The 20,012-nt window shown below is 52.3% G+C and overlaps 1 protein-coding gene across 8 annotated transcripts in view; it reads right to left on the minus strand.

Moving 5' to 3' along the window:
* LOC104363421 (dysferlin) overlaps positions 1–20,012 on the minus strand; it is a 99,932-nt gene that overhangs the window by 34,001 nt on the left and 45,919 nt on the right. For 5 of the 8 annotated variants that reach the window (XM_042807952.1, XM_042807953.1, XM_042807950.1 and 2 more), the window contains 6 exons: positions 19,671–19,836; positions 19,256–19,329; positions 10,610–10,672; positions 3,036–3,047; positions 1,683–1,781; positions 842–970 (listed from right to left, as the gene is read on the minus strand). In XM_042807952.1, the coding sequence (XP_042663886.1) occupies positions 842–970; positions 1,683–1,781; positions 3,036–3,047; positions 10,610–10,672; positions 19,256–19,329; positions 19,671–19,836 (543 nt within the window). The remainder of the gene's footprint in view (positions 1–841; positions 971–1,682; positions 1,782–3,035; positions 3,048–10,609; positions 10,673–19,255; positions 19,330–19,670; positions 19,837–20,012) is intronic. The other 3 variants (XM_042807956.1, XM_042807954.1, XM_042807955.1) reach the window with 2 other exon arrangements.

The following is a 20,012-nucleotide window of genomic DNA, read 5'->3' on the forward strand; positions in this document are numbered from 1 at the left end:
TTACACCTCTGCACAGAGCCCCTCTAGCCTGTTCATCCTTTGCCTCTTTCTACTTCACTGTCATTTGAGTCTTCAGTCTATTAAAGAGGTGAGAAGGAGCCTCACCGCCAATGTGAACTAGCCCCTCTCAAAAGTTTAGGCTGAGACTTTTGCTGCAGGGACAGTTTTAAGGGTTCCTGAACAAGGCAGCTGGTTCCTGAGAGAGGGACAGGAGGAAGAGAGAGAAAATGCAAAAATTTACAAGTGTTTTATTCACCAGAGCTGATTTCCTCCCAATGAAGTGGCAGAAATCAGTCTCTGGGTATTGTCTGGTGGAGGAGAGCGCTGGGTAAGAGTGAGGATTAAACATAAAAATAAAAAGCTAGAAAAATTTAATCCCTTTTCTCTTGCAAATAGGCTAAAGGTTAAAAAGATTAAAAAGAGAGAAGGGTACATTGCTCCTCTGCACTGGACAGGCACCTCCAAAGGGAGAGCTCTGAGCACCAGCGTGGTGAGACCATCGGTGCCCACACAGGCTACCGCCACCCCCCCAGAGGAAGAAGGTACCCCATCGCTTACACCCAGAGTGGTTTCAGATGGGTTTTCACTCCAGGATGACGGCACAGCCTAGTCTGAGCCTAGACTGAGTCTGAAGCATGCAAAGCACTTGCTGCTGGGAATACAGCAGCCAGATCTGCACGGGGAGGTAGTTCAGCCTGGGGCCAGTGGTCAACTTCTATGGCCTATTTTCCGCTGAAGTCCTACCCAAAAATAGTGAATTGACATCATCCCACTCAGCAGCAAGACCTCCCACCCAGCATCGTGTCTTCCCAGGTACAGGTAGAAAGAGAGACCATCGCACCTTGAACTCCCCCACGACCGAGGGGTCATCATTTGAGTCCTGCGAGCGGCCACGATACAGTTTGAAGGTGTGGCAGAAGTCAGAGAGATGCTCAAAGTCCTCCACGTTCTCCAGCTCCGTCTCGTAGACCTGGGGAGGGAGAGACAGGGGGCGAGGGCAGGGGCTGCTCCCGGGCAGAGGGGGACCAGCAGCATGTCCCCACTGATCTGGGACAAGGCTTGACCCAAGCTCCTCGGTCCTGGTGAGATACCAACCCCAGGGACAGAGTCCTGGGACCTGTAACGGTGCCCCCCGGGACAGTGATGAAGAACAGGCCTTTGCCAACCCTACAATCAATAATAGCACTTCACAGAAGACCCAGACTAAGCCAAGGTCTTGGAGAAGGTTTTTCATCAGCCAAAGAAAACCTCTTGCTGGGAACCTTTTCCTTAAGACCAGGGAAGGTCTTCCCCATTTTAGATCTATTTGGACCCCCTGTTAATTTAGCACTTCTTGTAACAGGGTACCTAAATCTCCCCCCTTCTCTAAGCTATCTCTGATTTTCCTTATTGCTCCAACACTTTTCAGGGTGGCTGTTCCCCATCTCCTCTGTCGTTTAGAAAAGTCACAGTTTCTCAAGGGCTGCAAAGTCGAAAGAATTTTGCAAAGAAAATTGAGTATTTGATAGTTATTTTTAAAACAAAAGTACTGCTCTCTGGGGAAAATGGGCTTTTTTTTTTTTTTTTAAACCTTGGGAAAAAAAAAAAAAAAAAGCCCAAGCACTTAAAAAAAATCAAAACTTGTGGAAAAACATCATGGAGAGTGCAGATCCAATGAGCCAGGATCAGCTGAGGCCACTTACCTTCAGGGTGTCAAAGCCCTTCTCTAAATAGCAGCCACATTTTTCCCTCTCTCCTGTGGAAGCATAGAATTTGCTCCACCAGTCGATAAATTCTTCCTCCTGCAGCAAGGGATACCAGAGTTACACATCTCCACAAGCAAACCCCAGCGATCAACAGGGGCCGCATCACCCATCGTGGCTGGGTCTGGCGGCTTTCTGTCCCGCAGAGGCGAGGAGGCGACCGCAAACCCAACCCGCAGCTCCTCACCCCCTGGGCTCAAGGCTCTTTTGGGATGCTTCCAGCCCAAATCCAGCTGTTGCAGCAACACCATGGACCCGGTCCTGTCAGCAGAGAGGATGATTCTCCACGGGAGGAGGACGAGGCAGAGCTTTCAAGAAGAAAACCTGAAGCATCTTTAGGCCAGGGGCAGATTTTGGCCGTTTGGGTGATGGTCTCCCCAGGACCTCCGTGCAGGACCACCAGGGGATGAGACAAATTAACTCTCATGTTAACGTGGTCCCGACAGCCTGAAGTTCAGGGAGAACGTGAGGGCTGCTCTTAAATTCAGCCCCTGCTTTAGGCTTTGCCTCGAAGGTTTGGGGGTTTCTGGGACGGGGATTCGCTTTCTGGTTTGTGTCCCGGCACCATCCAACCTCCCCATCCAAACAAAGCATGGAGGTAAACAAATAAATGAATAAAATGCTTATAATTCCAATTAAAAAAAAATGGTCCTCGGGCACTGCATCTCTCTCAGGAAGAACGTAACTCTCTTCTCATTGATATTATACAAAGAAACGGGCAAAATTTGTACAACCTCAGCCTCCCAGCCTCACAGCCCACAGCTGCAACGCCATTAAGGAGCATTTGCCTCGTCTGTTATGCAAACTGGATTTCAGCTCCAAGGATGCTGTTCCAAGAAGAAAGCCGGCTGCCGGCTTCAGCAAATGTATATATTTTATAGAGCACCATTTTTTGAAATTTATACAAGCGAAGATGAAGGGGCTTTGACTGTGATTCATGAAACATTCCTGAAAAATAATGATGTCTTATTTTAGAAGTCCACAAAATTCCATCACGCTGACCTAATGGAGGAATCATAATAGAGGTTTATTGGATTTATATTTTAAGCCAACGGTGCAGGCTTTAAATTGCTGTCTTGAATAGACATTGTTTTTAATAGAAATATTACATAAATTAACTCTGAGGCCTCTGCTGCCTCCCTTTTTTTTAAAAAAAAAGAAAAAAAATTTGCCTTTCATCGCTTCCCCTGTTTTATTGTTTAAAAAGCTACACTCTGACCATCATGGCTTTATTACGACATTCCACAGGTACTGAGTTACAAAGAAAGCACTTAAACTAATCTGACGACTTACCCATGGTATCTTCTGCAGCCCCAAGACAAAGAATTTGGTTAGATATTTTTGCTGATTTCTACTGATGTTACAAGAAAAAGGAGGAATTAAAAAAAAAATAAGGAGGCAAGGAGAGCAGATGGAATGTTAATAGTGAAGGATATTAATCCATTTGCTTGCAAATGGGAAAGCCAGGGAAAGCGATGGCTCTGGCTCCCCCCCCCAACAAGCGACTGAATTCAAGGATTTCATTTAGCAACCCGGCGATAGCCAAAATCACCTCGTGTTTTATCTTGGCCGTGGTACAGGAGGGTCCTCGGAGCCGGGGTCTGTGCCCTGAGCCCTGAGGAAGAAGGCTGAGGGACCTCAAGCATCCTCCAAGCCCTCTCCAACTTTCGGATGGACCCCCCCAGGGCTGCAGTGGGGCACACACCCACGGGCGAGCATCACTTGTGGATAAATATCACATCAAGTGACCGAAGCCTAAAATTTTAGCTTAGGGAGAAGCTCGCTCAGAGGCAGTGAGCTGCTGTCAAGGTTATCAGAAGATTTGCTGTCTCTCCAACCCCGGTTCCTCCTCTCCCCTCACAGCCACCACCCCCACAGAGCGGGGCCCGCCGTGACGGGGGCTGGCACCCGCATCCCAAACGCCCCAGCCTGGGGTCAGGCCCGCAAACGCCTTCCCATCCTGCACTGACATAAAGTCAAGGGCTTCCAAGCTCCTGGGCGACCAGCTTTGGCGTTTTCTGCTGAACTGGGAAGCTCAACGTTTAACACAGGAACAGTAGAAGAGGGTCCAGGACCATTTCGCCAGGCAAGAGCCTGAATGAGGCCACTTCATCAGTTTTCCAGCAGCTCTGGGAGCATCCAGGAAACGGGCAGCAGGAGAGCCCCTTCCAGGGGGACATCCCAGAAGAGAGTGCAAAAAGCATGGCATTTCCAAAAATAAAGAAATTCTGATTTTTTTTTTTTAAAAAAAAAAAAAAAAAAAAAAAAAAAAAAAAACTTTAAACCCAGAATTTCACCAGCAGGCTGCAACTTCCCACTTGAAACATTTCTGGGATTATGGCTTGGACACAGCAAAAGCACTTAGACACATGCTTAACTTCAATCGAGTGTGCAAATCCCTCTGAAGTCAATGAGGCTCTTCAGACGCAGCCTTAAGGGCATTCTGGATCAGGGCTTTGGTTCAGCTGGGCCAGCAGCCGCCGTTTACTCACCACCTTCAGATAATAGGGAAGGAGGTTTAAGCTCTGCCTGATCTCCCCGTAGGACTTTTACCCAGGGCTATGCACGTTGCTGTTGAGGGTATTGAAATTCTTCCCTCCCCTGGACCCCAAAATGCAGACCTGTGTCATCCTGACAGCTCTTGGGATGTTTTCAATCTCATTTTGTTTCACCCCGGGGGCAAACGCACAGGTTTTAACCTCATTTTTGTCAGGGAGGCTGAGCCAGAGCGATTTTCTTCCCACCGCCCATCCCATCAGATGAGTTCCCAAACGGGGAGAGCAGGAGTCTGGGCTTGTCCAGCACAATCCAATTTTCACAGAATATGTTGAAAAGGCCATTTCAGTCTGGAGCATAAGGAGGTGTGGAAACCTGAGAAGTTGCCATGTAACAGGCATGTTGGCTTCTGGTGAAACTTAGTCCTCATCATCATCACCTTACAGGTGGGGGAAATTGAGGCACAGAGAGGTCAACGTCCAGACAGCAAATCCAGGAGAGCAGAGCAGGCGTGAGCCAACCAAAGTCTTAATACCTCTGTTTGCTCTCCTAGTGATTACACACTCTTCCCTATGGGAATATAGATAGATAATTATAGCAATAATAAATACTGCCTCTAAAGAAGCTACGCCGCTGCCTCCGTCTCGAATGTGCTCTCACCTCACATCTGGGAGGCAGATTGCCTGCTATGGGAAAGTTCTGCAGCTGGGATGAGAAGATCCCTCTAGAAACAGCTTGGGCAATTATAGATGCAGCTCCCCAGCTGTTTGTTACCACGCTTTTGCAGGAGATGACACCCTGCATCTCGGCCTTGGAGATGGTGATACGAGCATCCTCATCTGCTCCAGTGCAAGGGCAGCCTGCTCAGCTCAGCTCAGCCCATTACCCGACCAAACTAAACTGACCCAGCCCAGCCCTGTCCTCCTGCGGGCGCAGAAAACTCCAGCGGCGAGGCCACGGCAAACAGCTGGGGAGCACAAAAATGTCTTTAAACGCTGCAGCTGCGCTCCCTGGGGTTTTCCGACCACATCCTAAATCCCTCTGCGGCTCTGGCTGGCATTGCTCCAGAGGCCGGCGTGCCCAGGCAGGAAACCGAGCGGCTCGCTGCTGCCGGCCGCATCCTGGGGACGGTTCTGCAAGGAAACGGCTGCAGCCGAGCCCACCAGCCACCCAGCACCCAAGCAAAGTGCCAGCTACCCCATATCCCCGCGCCAGGGTGGCATGTCAGCCCCTGCCACCCAAGGGGCTCCAGCACCTACGAACGCAGACCAGGAGCCGTTGTAGAAATGCCTGGGAGGCGGGAAAAATTCAGATTTTCCTGCTGGGAGGCCATGCCCTGCTCAGGACATGGGGGTGGTGCCACCAACGGACCTAGGACCCCGCATCTGCCAGACCTTGGGAGCCGGAGGAAGCCTTTTCCACGTTAACAACCTCCCCACGCCCTTGAACTCCAACCGCTTCCCCAAGAGCGACTTGTCTTTCCGTTATCCTTGGGTTACCCTAGACCTTCCACCGGGTTCCTTCAACCCATCCCAGGAACCTGCAGCAGCTCTGAGCAGCACCGTGCAGAAAGCAAGGCTGGAGGGAGGAGGAGAAAACCACACAGGGAGGCTGCAAGAGGGCTTATCCCTCCCTTAACCCCAAGGTGTGAACTGTCAGATGTACCTAAAGAGAAACTATCCATTTATGGCTCTTTCATTTTTTATTTTTTTTTTCCACCATAGCATTAATTTTGCTCAGAAGTGGTCAAAACTGTTTCCTTTCAAATGGTTTTTTTTTTTTTCCATCCCTTCAGTCAGCCTACCTTTAGCCATGTTCACCCAAAGGCAGCCGCCCACACTTCTTTTCGACACCATTTTTTCCAATGTCCCGTGGCTTATATTTGGGGAAGCTTTCCTCTGCAACCCTGGCTGCTGGAAAGCCAGCTTGCCGTGCAGATTGGTCTGGGAGGGCTTTCACCCAGAGGCCACGGCCTGTCCCCCGAGTGTGCATGAAACACGGGGAGAAAAAAAAAAAAAAAAATGGCAGGAACGTGCCCGGGGGGCAATGCTGAGCTGCAGTGTGGGTTGGCGACCGTTTTCAGCAGGAGATATCCAACACCAAGAGCTCTTCCAACTAACAGTAACAGGATAAGCCGTAAAATATGTGCTCTGATTTGGAAGTAGCAAACACAGCAAATAACCAATTATTCCAAATAGTTTACAGATTTTGACTTTTTGTTTTTGGCTTGGGTTAGCTCTGCTAACTTGTCATTTGATGGGTTATTTGTATTTCTTACAACCAAGGCATCGCAAGCCAAAATAATGGTATGAATAACTGTGTAGAAAGCACCTTATAGTGCTTCTCGGGGGAGAATGGAGGCTCCTCGTTGCATTTTTGTAGCTCAGAGGCGTGTGAGGGCTCCTCACGAGCTCCTCTCCCCTGGAGATGCTCCTGAACCGCCTGACTCCGCTGCTGCTCCAGCAAGCGAAGGCTGGTGGAGAGGAGCTCTTGCCAGACCGTCTCCCAGCTGGGGATGCAGGACCTGCGTGGGCATTCATTAACCATGCGGGGGGTCCTCTGCAGGGGGACAGCTCTCCTGGAAACCTGGGTCCCTCCGCTCCCACCACCTGCCGCCCACATCGGGGATTTCACGCTAAGCCCACCCTTTCGCTCATCAGGACTCGGAAGCTGCTTCGTATTTCTTGGGAAAAGGAACTCCTGGGGCCCCATCAATCCTGAGCCCGAGCTGGGTGGGGGAGACAGGGACCAGGACACCCTCCCGAAGGGGATTCGGGCCCTCAGAGCCTCTTGGTGGCAGACAGGTGCTTTGCAAAATGCAGCCTATCCTCCCCAAATACACCATCCTTATTCTTTGCTTGCACAAGCAGCTTTCCAGTAATCTCCAGCTGTATCCATTGACATTTTAAACATTCTGATTCTTCAGCAGCATTTCTGTATTTTCCTGTTGCCCTTAACAACGAATCAATAACTTACTTATTCATCCCTAATACTGCCCTGGCACACAGGGACCCCACTCGGGATTCGGCTCCCATCGTGCCATGCTCTATAGAAAAGAAAGATGAAACTGCCCCAAAAGATTTCTATTGAAATATTGGTTTTAAGGCAGGTGACAAAAACAGGCCAAAGGCATAGAGGGTTTTACAGTCCCTTGCTTGCAAAGGAATCCCAGGATGACCAGCCCCGGTGGTGGCATCTATTCTACACGTACTTGAGCTTTAGTCATGATCCAGCTGACTAGATATAGGCTTTGATCCTAGCAAGAGGTGCGTTGCACCTTGCACTGCTGATGTCTACGGGATCTCCTCTGTCCTGCAGTCCCCTGTGCTTTCCCAGCTCGACACCCTTAGGATCACCAGGATCTCACCCTGAACACTCTCAGGTCGGCTCTGGCGGGCATCGCGGCCAAGACACGGAGGGCGATGGCACCTCCATCCTCGGAGAGCTTCGAGGAGACACTGGCCAAGCCCAGGTGGGGCTCTCAGGGTGTTTTGACAGTTTGAAAAGGGGATTTACAGGACAACAAAGAGGGGATCCTGTGGATAATTACAGAGGGGATTTTGTGGATAATTACAGAGTGCTCCTCCCAAGCAGGAAGGGGGAAATGGCTCATGAAAGAGCTTATTTTGACATTTTAAGAAGTCGTGGGTCTCTCTTTCAGCCTTTGAACGTGATTGAATCATTTGAACTCCTGAGGGAGGAGCTGGGATTTCAGCGCGGTGGGAAGGGGACAGATCCAGAGCAGAGAGGTGTGTCTACGAGACACCGCTGTTGCAAAATCCTCTTATTTTTTTATGTCAAAAAGTCTCAGGAGAGACAAGAGAGGAACAAAGGGCCAACTCCTGGCTTTGTCTTGGAGGACTTTGGCAACAGCAGCACCAGAGGAGGGTGAGGAGAGGCAGGTTAGAAAGGGTTTATGAACTAGGTTATAAAAAATTTCAGATTAAGTGCTTGGATTGGTGCAGGCTCCAGGCAGAGCCTGAAGCATCAGCTCTGGCAGCCCCGACCTGACGTCCCCACCACACCATCACTTCTCCCCAGCCTTTACCCCCGGGGAGGTGTAGGGACTTGCTGCCGCGGGGAGCAGAGGCGATGCCCCTCGGCCCCCTCGGTGGCTCTCTGTGTCCCCCCTGGCAACGCCTGCCCCATTTTCCAGAGTTGTTTGTGGGCCTGGGGTTTCTCAAGGTTGTCTCAGCACACTGAGGCCACGCAGCTGGGGAGGCAGAAAACCCACAAGCTCCAGATGAAGGGGAAAAAAAAAAAAAAAAAACAAAACAAAAACAAAACCTGTTGTGGACTCCACCGAGGAGATGGGCAGATCTGCAAGCTCAGGTGTCCATGAGGGGCAAGTCCCCAACCTCCCGTCACGTTCCCCCTTCCTCCAGGTCATTCATGCCACGGCCAGAGGCAGAACCCAGCGGAGATCAGGAGCTGCCTCACACGCTCCACACCGGGCTGGATTTTTTTGGCTGTAAAAGCTTTTTTCCTAATATTTAACCAGCTGCAGCCCCCATGCCTCATTCCACAGCTCCTGCTTTCGTGCGAAGCTCCCCAGCTATAAAGGAGAAGGAGACGGGAAGGAAGACGTGCACGGGCCATATCGGTGACCTGCTTTCCAAAACAGGATGGTTTCCCCCAGGAGGCGTCAGCAGCTCTCTGCGACATGAGGTTCATTACATTTAATCACATTCTTGTAGGGTCCCGGTGAAGGCCAGGAGAATGGGTTTATTACTGTCTAATATTCTGTTGCTTTTATTTTAAATTAATGGTTTGCAGCTTTTTTCTTTCTTTTTTTTTTTTTTTCCCTAAATTTTATTTGAACTAAAACAAAAACATATTCACGTAAATTAAAAATGCTGATGAACAGAGGGAAGAAGGAGACTATTTATGGAGCTTTTGTTTCCATACTCCACATCCCAGCACAGCCACCCATCTGTCCTCTCTGTGCGACAAAGGGAGCCACATCAGTGAAGAGTATTATGGGGGTACAGAGGATAAACGGGGTACCGGGGAGATGCGTGTAGGGCCAACAAAGCACATATCTATGTGTTACGGAGAGGCAGGCTGGACTTTCAACATGCCTCCAGCCTTATGCCAAGACCTACAGAGATGCTCATCAGGGGCTTCTGCGTGCAAAAGTTACAGCTGCCCCGACTCACCTACTTTGCTTCCTCCATTTTTATTCTATTTTCAGCAATGAAAGCTCTATTTATCTTTCCTTCCAACCCACACGGTCAGACCTTGAAGGGACACTGTTCCTCCCAAAGACACAGTATAAATAATGCCTTCGAGCTGACCTTCTTCCAAAGGTCTGGGCTGACTCACCGGCATTTTACGCCCCAGAGCTGAAGTCCGCAGGCACTGCTCCGGGTTGGGCTGGTGGGAAGGAGTCATTGTTTACTGCAGCAAAGAAGTGGAAAGCAACACAACTAATTCTGGCCTGAAACACACGGGAGGAAGGCGCACGGCTCTCAGGAGGAACAGCCCTTGTCCAGTAACTCATGGGCTGGTGTCGAGAGGGATCAGAGAGGGATCTAAGAGGGGTGAAGAGCCCCAAGGTCACAATCCTGCTAGGGATGAGTTTGGGGCAGGGAGAAGAGTTGCTCTCTGGAGCGTCAGCCCTGAGAAAGCAAAGCAGCTTCACTGCCTTTCTTACAGAAGCCAGGAACATCCCAAACATCTGATTTTCTTATGAAAAATGCACCAAGGGAGCAGGAGACACTTTGCAAGGAGGGCCTGTCACTGCTTGGGCATCTCCCCCATCCCCATGCTTTGAGGGCACCAGGCTGTATACCTGCAAAAACCAGGACTGTGCAACAGCCCGCTGATGAGATAAAACCCTCCTTGGGGTTAAACCCTTCTCCTCGTGGGAGGCCAACACCTTCTCAATTCAACTTAGACCAACACGATGCCTAGGACTTGTCATGGTCCCTGAACTAGAACATGTTGGAGAACAGAAGTCCCATCAAGTCCTCAGCCATGCCACTGCAGCCACCCAGGATGCACCATCTCCACTGGGTACCAGGCTCTGCTGCTGTGCACGGAGAAGCCACAGGCTGGTGGGAAGACATCTGACCTCGAGCATGTACGTAATCCTGCCAGCTCCGCAAGGACAAGAGGGAGGAAGCTTCCTCATCCCTCCGCTCAAAACCAACCTTGGTTTTTTTGGCACGAAGGAAAACAATTGCTGAAATGCCCACTCACTTGTAGCAAGATGAAATTTCCATTTTTCTAGGACAGCAGGAAAATCTTTCACAACCAGAAATGCCTTAATTTTTGCAGATTTTTAATATATACAATCATATATGCACAACTATCATTCATCAAACCCATTAATCAAGCAAGTAAGTTAGAAATTAAGCAATACATACATGAGGCTGGGCCCGAGAAGCTGGCATGTTAATTAATGCTGAGCTGGTCATACCCTCCGCAAGCTACAAATTAAAATGATTGGTTATCAATGGGGTTAGAGAAACAATGTTTAACATACATCAGCAAAAGCACAATTTAGGAGAAATAAAATGTATGAACCCAACCAATGCCACCTTCCCCCTCCCCTGGGGTATGAGGTTGAGGTCTCCCTGGCACCCTTGGCATGAGAGCAGGGTTTGGGCTTTCACTGATGTTCATCAAAATGGGACTGGGTTTGAGTGGTCACGGAAAATAAATGAGGTGTTAAAGGGAAATTGCAGCAAAAACCCCCATTATGGAAAAGCTGTTAATATTTCTCAGCACAGGGCAGCGTCTCCTCCTGCGGACACTGCCGGCTTGCAAACACGGAGAACCAAGTTGGTCACAGGAGCCAGGGAGGGATCTGACCCGGGGTGTTTTTAACAGAAAGGGATCGGGAGAGCTCAGGACCAAGGTCTGGTACAAACAGAACACCGAGCACAAGCGCAGCTTGTCCTTGGCAAACCAATGCCGTCACCTACCCCTGCCCTGGGCAGCGAGCAGCAGCTCTGCTTCTGTCTTGCAAAGTGTATTTTCCTTCAAGGTGGAGAAGGGGGAGAAATTAGATGTTCTCAAGAGAAAATAGCTGGTTTTGAGCAGCAGGCCCAGCCCGACAGCGCTTGCCCAGCTCGCCAGCTCTGGCTGGTCCCTGAATTCACTGCTCTTGACCCCATCAAACCAGACCTGCATCAGACCTTGAGCCAAGCTGAAAACACAGAACCTACAGCCGCTTCATGAGGGAAGGGTTCCCCCCAGGCTCAGTTCCCACCAGGACACCCGTGCAACTCTTGGAGGCTAGTGGGAGACAGCTCCTCTGCGACTGCTTTATCAGCAAGCAGAAGGAACAAATATCTGCTCATCCCTTGGGGCTGCAGATGGACCTCATGGTTGTCCTTCCTGATCTGCTTCCCATGGGAGTGAGGATCCAGGAAGGAGTGTGGAGCACAAGGGGAGGCTGCAGGGGCAGAGCAGGCAGGAATAAGGGCTGATCCAGCAGCCACCTGCATGGGCTCAGCCTTTGCAAATCCCTACTCTGAGTGCATCTCCCAGAGAAGCAAACTAGAAGGCTTAGCCAAGGAGGCCTTGCTACAGAAAAATTGCTTTTCTATGAGTTTTGGGAGCTTCTTTCCTCGCATTCAGTAACCATGGTGTTTTCCTGTGCATGTGCACATAGACTAGTTTTAAACAGGCCTCGGGCTGAACTTCTCACCCCGCTTGGACAAGATGGCCAACACACTCAACAACCTCAGAACAGAGGGGTTCCGCATCTGTTTGTTTTCTCTATTTCAGATGAGGACAACAAAGTGATCCTTTGTTCCAGTCATCCATCAGAGGAGGGACCAAAGCCAGGCTTGGCAAGGAGGGAGAAAGGCTTTGGAGCCACACAATGAAACACACCCAGGCACACAGGCACGGGCAGGAACAATCCTGGCTCCTGCTTCCAAGGTCACCACTGGAAGAGCAAGTGGTACAGAGACTGCGGCCCCAGGCCCGAGCTCCTGGCCTGGGACCCAGCACCTTTCCCAGGGGGAAGGGGTAGGATGGCCTCTTCAGACCGGGGCTCCTCCTCCACCCTCCAAACCTGGCCCCAGAGGGGAGCCGAGCGGGGTGGAGGGACCCCAATGGCCGTGGGGTGTCAGATCATCTAATCAAAAGTCACCCCCAACCCCGTGTCTGTCACCAGGAGAAGGTGGGCGTGGGAGGAACAGCATTCACGGCCAAAAGAGAGAGCTGGAGGAGGGAGATGGTGGGAATTTCGGGTTGGATTTCCATGAACAAGGTCCCTCCTCCTCCACTCCCCAAACGAAAGGCAAAAGTGAAAGACAAACAAAGAAACAGAGAAGAATCAATCAGGAGTCAGACTGAATAACTCAATTCATTGCCGGGTGGTTTGTTTGCAAAATGTTTGTTTCAGTAAAGACACGTCAAAGTCTTTCACTTTGAAACTGCTGCAGCAGAGTATTTTGGCTTTGCCACATCCCTCTCCCCTTCTCGTCCTTTCACCACCCATTTAAACTGTTCCCCAAGTTTGACCCGGGTTTGTAGCTGCTTTCAATAGGCTTTAAACTGCCCCAGGGAACAGAGTATTTACTGCAGAGCTGGGGTCCCGCCAGCTGCAAACCTCTGTCTCACTCCCTCTGGGACCTCTGCAACCCCCCCGGTGCCGATCCACCACCACTGCGGAGAACCGAGCAACAAATGCCGCGTACACATAAAATCTGTGTATGCATAAAAGTGCGTGGGTCCCCATCCAGAGCTATTTTTTTTTTTTTTTTTTTCCCCAAAAGGCTCATCTGAGCAGGTTTGGTACCATCATGATGAAGTCCCTGCAAGGTCTGGGAGAGAGGCAGAGCCCCATCGACCCCCGCGGAGGGGAGAGCTGAGCGGCTCCACCCGCACCGGCCCCGGGGGCATCGCGGGAAAACCTGGCTCGTTACCTCGGTTGCCCGCGACTATTTCTGGGGAAGAAGGCCCTGCCTTCGGGTCCGAGGACATGGCTAGGGAAATATTTTCCTGACCTTTGCTGGATGTTTTAAAATAAATAAAAATTACTTAATGCAACATGCGGTGTCGTTTGTTTTGGTTAGAGGAAAGTCAAACATGAGCAAGAGCTCACCTCACTTCACTTTGCAAGCGAAGGCTGAGGGACCTCATTTCAGTGAGGTCAGAGGTGCCTCCCTTTACCTTCTTCTCCACCACTCATTGCCACAGCCCTCCTCTTCCTCACAGGCCTCCTCAGAGGGCAGAAGGTTTTCACCTCTATCCTCCGTACCCACTGCCCATAAACGCCTTCCTGGATGTTTTGGTACCTGCTGGACAAAGCCTGAGGCCCCTAATGACAAGGTCCGCACCCAGGAAGGGGGAGGTGGGCCGAGTTGTCTTACTGACAGATCTACTTCTGCACATCGCAGCCAAAAGCTGCCCCGCGAACAAGTATCGAGAAGGAAAAGAAACCCCAGATCGCCCGCAGGCAACGCTCAGGAAGGGCTTTTGAAGAGGCAGCCCATGGGGCAAGCCTTGGGGATCTGGCAGAGGATCAGCCGTCACCAACTACTCCAAACCAGCAGCAACCAGGACCACGGCTCCCTCCCCACCAGCACTCAGACCAGGATGCTCCGTGCCCCTGGCTCCAGAAGCACAAAGAGAGGGACCAACACTACACGAAGATGCATCTCCCCCCATCTGCAGCCCCAAACCCTGTAACTGCTCTCCTTGCTCTGCAGCATCTCCGGGGTGGTGACAGGTCCTCACCTCCACCAAGACATGAACAGGGGCAGAGAAACACTGAGGATCCGGCTGCCAACAACTCTCTGTTCCCTGGCAGGGGTCCCATTTTCTGGTTGTCACCTTCCAAAAGATAACTCTTTTGCCTTTGGGTCAGTAGGAAATGTGCCAGACGAGAACCTGGCCGCCCGGGCCACCAAGGGCCACCTCTGGGGCAGCGTCCTGGCCCTGCTGCTGGGGCACACGAGGTCCCCGCGACGGATCCCAACCTGCTGCGGACACAAGGGAGGGCCTAATTCTCAAAGCAAGTAGTGGATGGAGAGCCGGCTGTACCGAGCATGAAACAGTGATCCGTGTACCCCTCCACGGTGTATGGCCTCCCATGGGACAAGGAGCACCCCGAAGTCTTGAGGGAGAACTTCAGTGCCAGGGAAAGAGCGGCTCTCTGTTAATTTGGATAGAAAGCGCACAAATTTCCAAAGAAGGATGAGTGCCAGAGTGTAACTCGAGAGAAAGGTGGACAGACCTGCAGCTGGGATGCCATCACACAGCTTCTGCAGGAGCACTCAGATATCACATTGACTTTTCAAGCTGGTAAAGAGCAGCAAGTGTGTTTGGACAAGAGCATCCAGAGCAAAGCTGCGGGAAGGACGGGAGCCGGAGGAGGGTTGGGGACTGCTATTTTCCTTCCTTCCTCCCATCACAACCTGCGCACTGGGAGCCACCAGCCCGGCCTGGAGTGAGTGCGGGTGTCTGAAAGGGGTCCCCTTGGCCCTGGGTGCAGCTCTCCCTCGGCCCCGTCCTGCCTGGAGCTGCCTGTGCCGGGGTGGGAGGAGAGGGGGGAGCAGGGCCAGATCCTGTGGCGCCTGCGGTGACAGGGTGCGGCTCACCAAGCAACGGTTTCCCCGCGATGCCCCACCACATCTGAGGAGGGGATTAATTCTTGTTTGCAATTTAAACAGCCCTGCCGTGCCAGGGCACTGCGGACACACAATAACAGAGCCTCCAGCCTCTCTCCAAATTAGCCTAATGAGGAGCAGGTTTCGGGACAGGCTTGGAGGAGGAACAGGCTGCCCCTCTCCTCCCACCTCTTCTGCCACCTTTACCAGCCCTGCGGACGTGCTCAACACCCAGCGTGGTGCTGAGTCCCGGTGCAAGATGTCCCTGTGTACCGCAATCCTGCTTTTCCTCCTAAACTACCCCAAAACTCCCTGCCCAGCTGCCTTTGCCTCTGGGCCAGCATCTCCAAGAGGTCCCCCCCAGTGATGGACGGGGCCAGAGCACCACCTCAGCGCAGGTAGAGGTTTGCACACTCGGTTCCCTAAATGCAGGTGCACGCTTGTCTACACAGCACCTACGATCTCTGGCTTGCACACCCCATGCCACCAACAAGCATGTTCACAGTTAACGCTGGTCAAAAGATGGGGAAAAAAAAAGAAAAAGCTTTGGAGGACAGTTTTTCCTTTTCTTTTCCAAACTAACTGCAATAAAAAAAAAGGTGGAAGCCAAAAGGAATTTGAAATGCTGCCATTTTGGGAGCGCGGATGTAAGAACAGTGTGAGCCCTGGGTTTCTCTTTCTTGCCTTGCCCTCACCTCCAGGTGCAACAAAACCTGGGGAAAAACGGGGAAATGGTGAATGAGTCTCAGGGGAAAACACCAAAAGTGAATGTAGTGCTGCAAAATTAACCTGAAAAACATTCTTGATTTTTCACCGTTAGAAAGTGCCCAAGGAAAAGAAAAACCCGTAAAAAAGACGACTTTTCATACCAAAAGCCATGGCGATCTGATTCAGAGGATTTCAAGCAACAGTGGGCATGGCAGAGCCGGGCAGAGGCCAGGCAGGGAGACCCCCCAACCTGCCCCGCAGGGTGGGGGGCACCCCAGGGTGCTCCCTCCCTCCTGCCCATAGAGCACAGACAGAGGAAATGGAGCAAACTGGGAGGCCCCCCAGCCCCGCAGGGTGGGGGGCACCCCAGGGTGCTCCCTCCCTCCTGCCCATAGAGCACAGACAGAGGAAATGGTGCAAACTGGGAGCCCCCCCAGCCCCGCAGAGCATGGGTGTCCAGCACAGCCTTGGCCAGGCCCCTTCAGCACCGGCTCGCAGAGGACCCCGACTCCACGGCAGCCCCATGCCGAGGTCCCGCGGTGGCCAGAGCCCCCCCTCCGCACCCAGCAGAGCCTTCGCCAGCAGCTCTCATAAAGGATGTTTATGGGAGGAAACTTTCCTCCCCTCACCTCCCTCAAAAAAGCAGCCACTGGGTTAATAAACCCCCTGGTAAAACAAAGCAGGGGAATTTCCATTAAGCAAAGTAAAAGGATAATGAGCGAGGGGGCTAAGAGCACCCGCCTCGTCCTGCATCACGGCAGCCAGGGCCGGTGCTGAGTGGAAGCCCCAGCCATCCCGGCTCCCCGTCAGAAAACAAATTTGGGTCAAACCCTGGGTTCCCAGAGAGAATTGCATTTCCTTTTTGTTAGCTCCACCAAAGTCACAGGAGAAGGAGCAGGAGCGGGTCTGGACCCCACTGACGATACAGAAAAATCAGGGGTGGGAAAGGGTGCTGGCAGATGAAGGTGAGAGGAAAGGAAATGTTTTGTAAATTCATTTTTTAACCAAAATTAAAAAAAAAAAAAAAAGTTGCATTTAAGAAATGGTTTTTCCATCAAAAAAAATGCAGCAGAGGTCCAGTGCGGAGGCGGTCACTCTGATGGTCTCAAAGAGCGGCATTGCACATCGGAAGTGCTGCAGGTTGTTATTCTGCTACACACCACTGTTTTGACTGAAAATTGATGAAAAAACGAAAAAAAAGGGAGGAGAATTTAAACTGTAGGTTTCAGAATATATCCCCCAAAAAAATTTAGTCAAACCAACCTGAAAGTTGGGTAGATTTTTCTATTAAAAAGTAAGAAATTATGCCTTTGCAGCTTCCTGGAGTCGCAGGTGTAAAGCCAGTCCGCCCACCACCGTCCCATCTGTGGCCGTGGGTCAGGAGGGGCCCAGAAAACCCCTCTGTTGGGGGTCTTAGCCCACCGTCTCTGCAGAGGGTCTTGCAACCTTGGGGGAGGCACTGGGTGCCACCAGCTTCCCTGGTGCAGCAAAGGGACATCACTTGCCCAGCATCACGAGGTAAATCAGAGGTAAAGGCAAGACCTGCACCCCAGCTCTCCTACGCTCATTATTCCCTGACCCCCTCACCTCTCTCCCAAGTATTTTCTGCACTAGGCTAGAAAAAGTGTTTTGTTTTGTTTTGTTTTTTATTTGCAGAAGGGAAGGTTCCTGTTCCAAGACTCATTTTGGTGTGTTTTTTACCGACATGCTCCAGTTACTTTACTGATAGAAGATGAAGCACAATTGTAAATTATTAAGACAAATCCGCAAATGGCAAGCGAATGGAAAGTCAATTAGACTGTCAGTAGTATTTTCAGTCTGGAGCTGCTTTTTTCCTTTCAGCGACACTATTTCACTTGGGCCAATGTTTTCAGACTCTGCTGTCCAGTTCCTAATCGATACTGAAGCACCTCAGGATGGGCTGCCAGCGTCCCCGGGAGCTGAGCATCTGAACATCCCACCTCTTGGCTGGTGGGGAAGCCAAAAAGCCAGCTCTTGCCTCGCTGCAAGGACCGGGGGGTGACCTTGCCTGAGAGCACCAACCCGGATCTCATCGGTGCTTGGGATCGGGAGGCACGAGCAGGGCCAGCTGCAGTCAAGACCGCAGCGGGCTGGAGTCCCACACCCACAGCTTTTGCCAAGCGCTGGCCAAAAATCTTGATTCTTCCTTAACCCAAAGCCTGAAAGCCTTGAACCGGGCGGAGGTTGCAGCGCGCAACGCGCACGCCTGCTTAAGCAACGCCTGCTCAGCCGCAGGGAGGATTTGCACGGCACAGAGCTAAAGCGCATCGGATCGCCTAGCCGGAGGGACGCGGCAAGGAGAGGGGTGCAGCTCCACCTCTGCCTCTCCAGGGACAGCCCGACGCTGCGAGCTCAGCCTGAGCCCGCCTCGGGACACGACCGCAGACGCCTGACGGCACGGACCGGTGGATCGTGAAGTCCTCGTGGAGAGCAGTGCTGAGGTGCCACCAAGGAGCCGAATAAAGAGCAGAAGCACTGGCGCCCAAATTACACATCTTCCTTTCATGGGTGGTGAGGGGCAAGGCAAGGGGCATGCCTGATGAGGCGGAGCTCTTACAGAAAGCTCAGGCTTTTCTAGCCTGGGGTACCATGCAGCACCCACAAACTTTTAAACAGGGAAGAAGGGACTGCCAGAGCCCCTTAAATACCCCGAAGGAACAGAAGACCGTGAAAAGCTCTGCCAAATGCCTCTGACAACATTTTCAGCTGCTCCAGAGCAGTCAGGCTCGCTGACAGACTTGTGTATCGCACACACACGTGTCGGCACTGGCAGGTCTCTGCCTCGGAGAGGACACGTCTGCCGGCCAAGAAACCCAAGGGCTAGAGAAAAGTGAAGCACCAGCAGGGCCAGTGTCACCGGTGTGGCCCAGACACCTTCCAGCTGTGCTTCAGGAAGGAGGAACAGCAACCCCAGCGGCACGAGCAGCCTGACCCATCTACCAGGGGCAGCTGAGACCCCTCGAACTCGTGGCACAGACAAACGTGCTTCCTGCAACAACAGCAACACGTCCCTCCTTCCCCGCTAAAGCCTGCCCAGCTCCTCTCACCACGGATATTCTGCAATCCCAGTCCCCACCGGGACCCTCTGCAGAGTAACTGGAGCTGCTTGAAAGCGGCGCGTGGGTTTGGAAGCAGCAAAGCATCCTGCAAACAAACAAAGAGGAAAACTGGGGAAAGGAAACCTGGCCGTGTGGTTGTGGTAAGGACGAGCGAGCCTCGGGGGACCTTTGCTTCCAGTGTGGCCTTGGGCAAACTGTCCCATCTGCCAGCACCAAGTTCACCCTCCTCAGTGCTGGGGTGAGTCCCCTCGAGGCTGTCAGCTCTTTGGGGCAGTGGCTGTCATTCCCAAGAGAGCATCCCCCACAGCAGAGCCCTGCGGGGCTGACTGCAAACCTTCAGCCTCAAGCCAACCCACGCATCTGAGGAAGAGACGCTGAAGGGAAGAGTCTGGCATGGAGAGAGCCTGGTGTCTCTCCCCCAGAAAAGCAAATCTGACACCTCATGTTAAACGTAGGGGAGAAGGAGGAGTTTGCGGTTGGTTGTTGTGGTGTGGCGGAGGAGAGAGCGTGAAAACGGCCGTGGAAGCTGCAAAAGGAAGGGCACAACCAGAGGGGACCCCACATCTGCATCACTCTCTGCCCCAGCCCTGTACCTGCACGAGTTCCCCCCATGTCACACAAAGTGCCTTCCCACCGCTGCGAGTTTTTTCCCTACCTGGGCAGGAATCAGAGGCTCTTTGTCATCGATGTCGATTAGGACGTCATCCCTGGGCGTGAGGCTCACATCATCTGCAATCGGAGCGAGCACGAGCATGAGCAGGACATCCAGCTGGGCGAAACCCCAAAGCCGAGCCACCTTGGGATCAACCTCCAGGAGCCACCTCAACGTTGCCCAGAGCCTTCACACCAGCCAAAGCTCGTCTTCGTGCCGGTCGAACAGCTCGGCCAAGGACGGTCCATCTCACCAACCAACCAACCAACCAACCAACCAACCCCAGAGCTGAACCCCCTCCTTGGCACCTCGGGGGCTTTTCGTATCAGACCTCCAGCCGGCACAAAAGCTGTGCTCCTACACACACAGCTCCTCCGGGAGATGGGCACGGGGGTGCAGTCCTCACGGCAGCACCTACCTGAGTGCTCCTGGGGACCGTCCATCTCCTCGCGGTAGGGGTCACAGTAGAAGTCCTCCAGCGAGCGGATGGTGCACTGCCCCACCACGGGCCTTCGGCCGAATGGCCTGTTGTCGATGATTTTGACGATGATGGGGGGGCTGTACAGGCTCTCCTTGGGTAAACGCTATGGGCAGAGGGGAGGGACCACATAACTACACAGGGCAGGGAGGGCAGCTGCTCTGCACCCCCCCCCAAAGGGAACCACGACTGAGCAGGACAGGATTAGTTTCACCACAGGATGCATTTTTGGGGGGGGGGGACCTCCAGAGGTCCTTCCCAACCAGCTCTGCTCTGACCCCA

The sequence above is a fragment of the Tyto alba genome, unplaced genomic scaffold (genome assembly GCF_018691265.1).
Source record: "Tyto alba isolate M040663 unplaced genomic scaffold, T.alba_DEE_v4.0 Super-Scaffold_6, whole genome shotgun sequence".
Taxonomy (NCBI): Eukaryota; Metazoa; Chordata; class Aves; order Strigiformes; family Tytonidae; genus Tyto; species Tyto alba.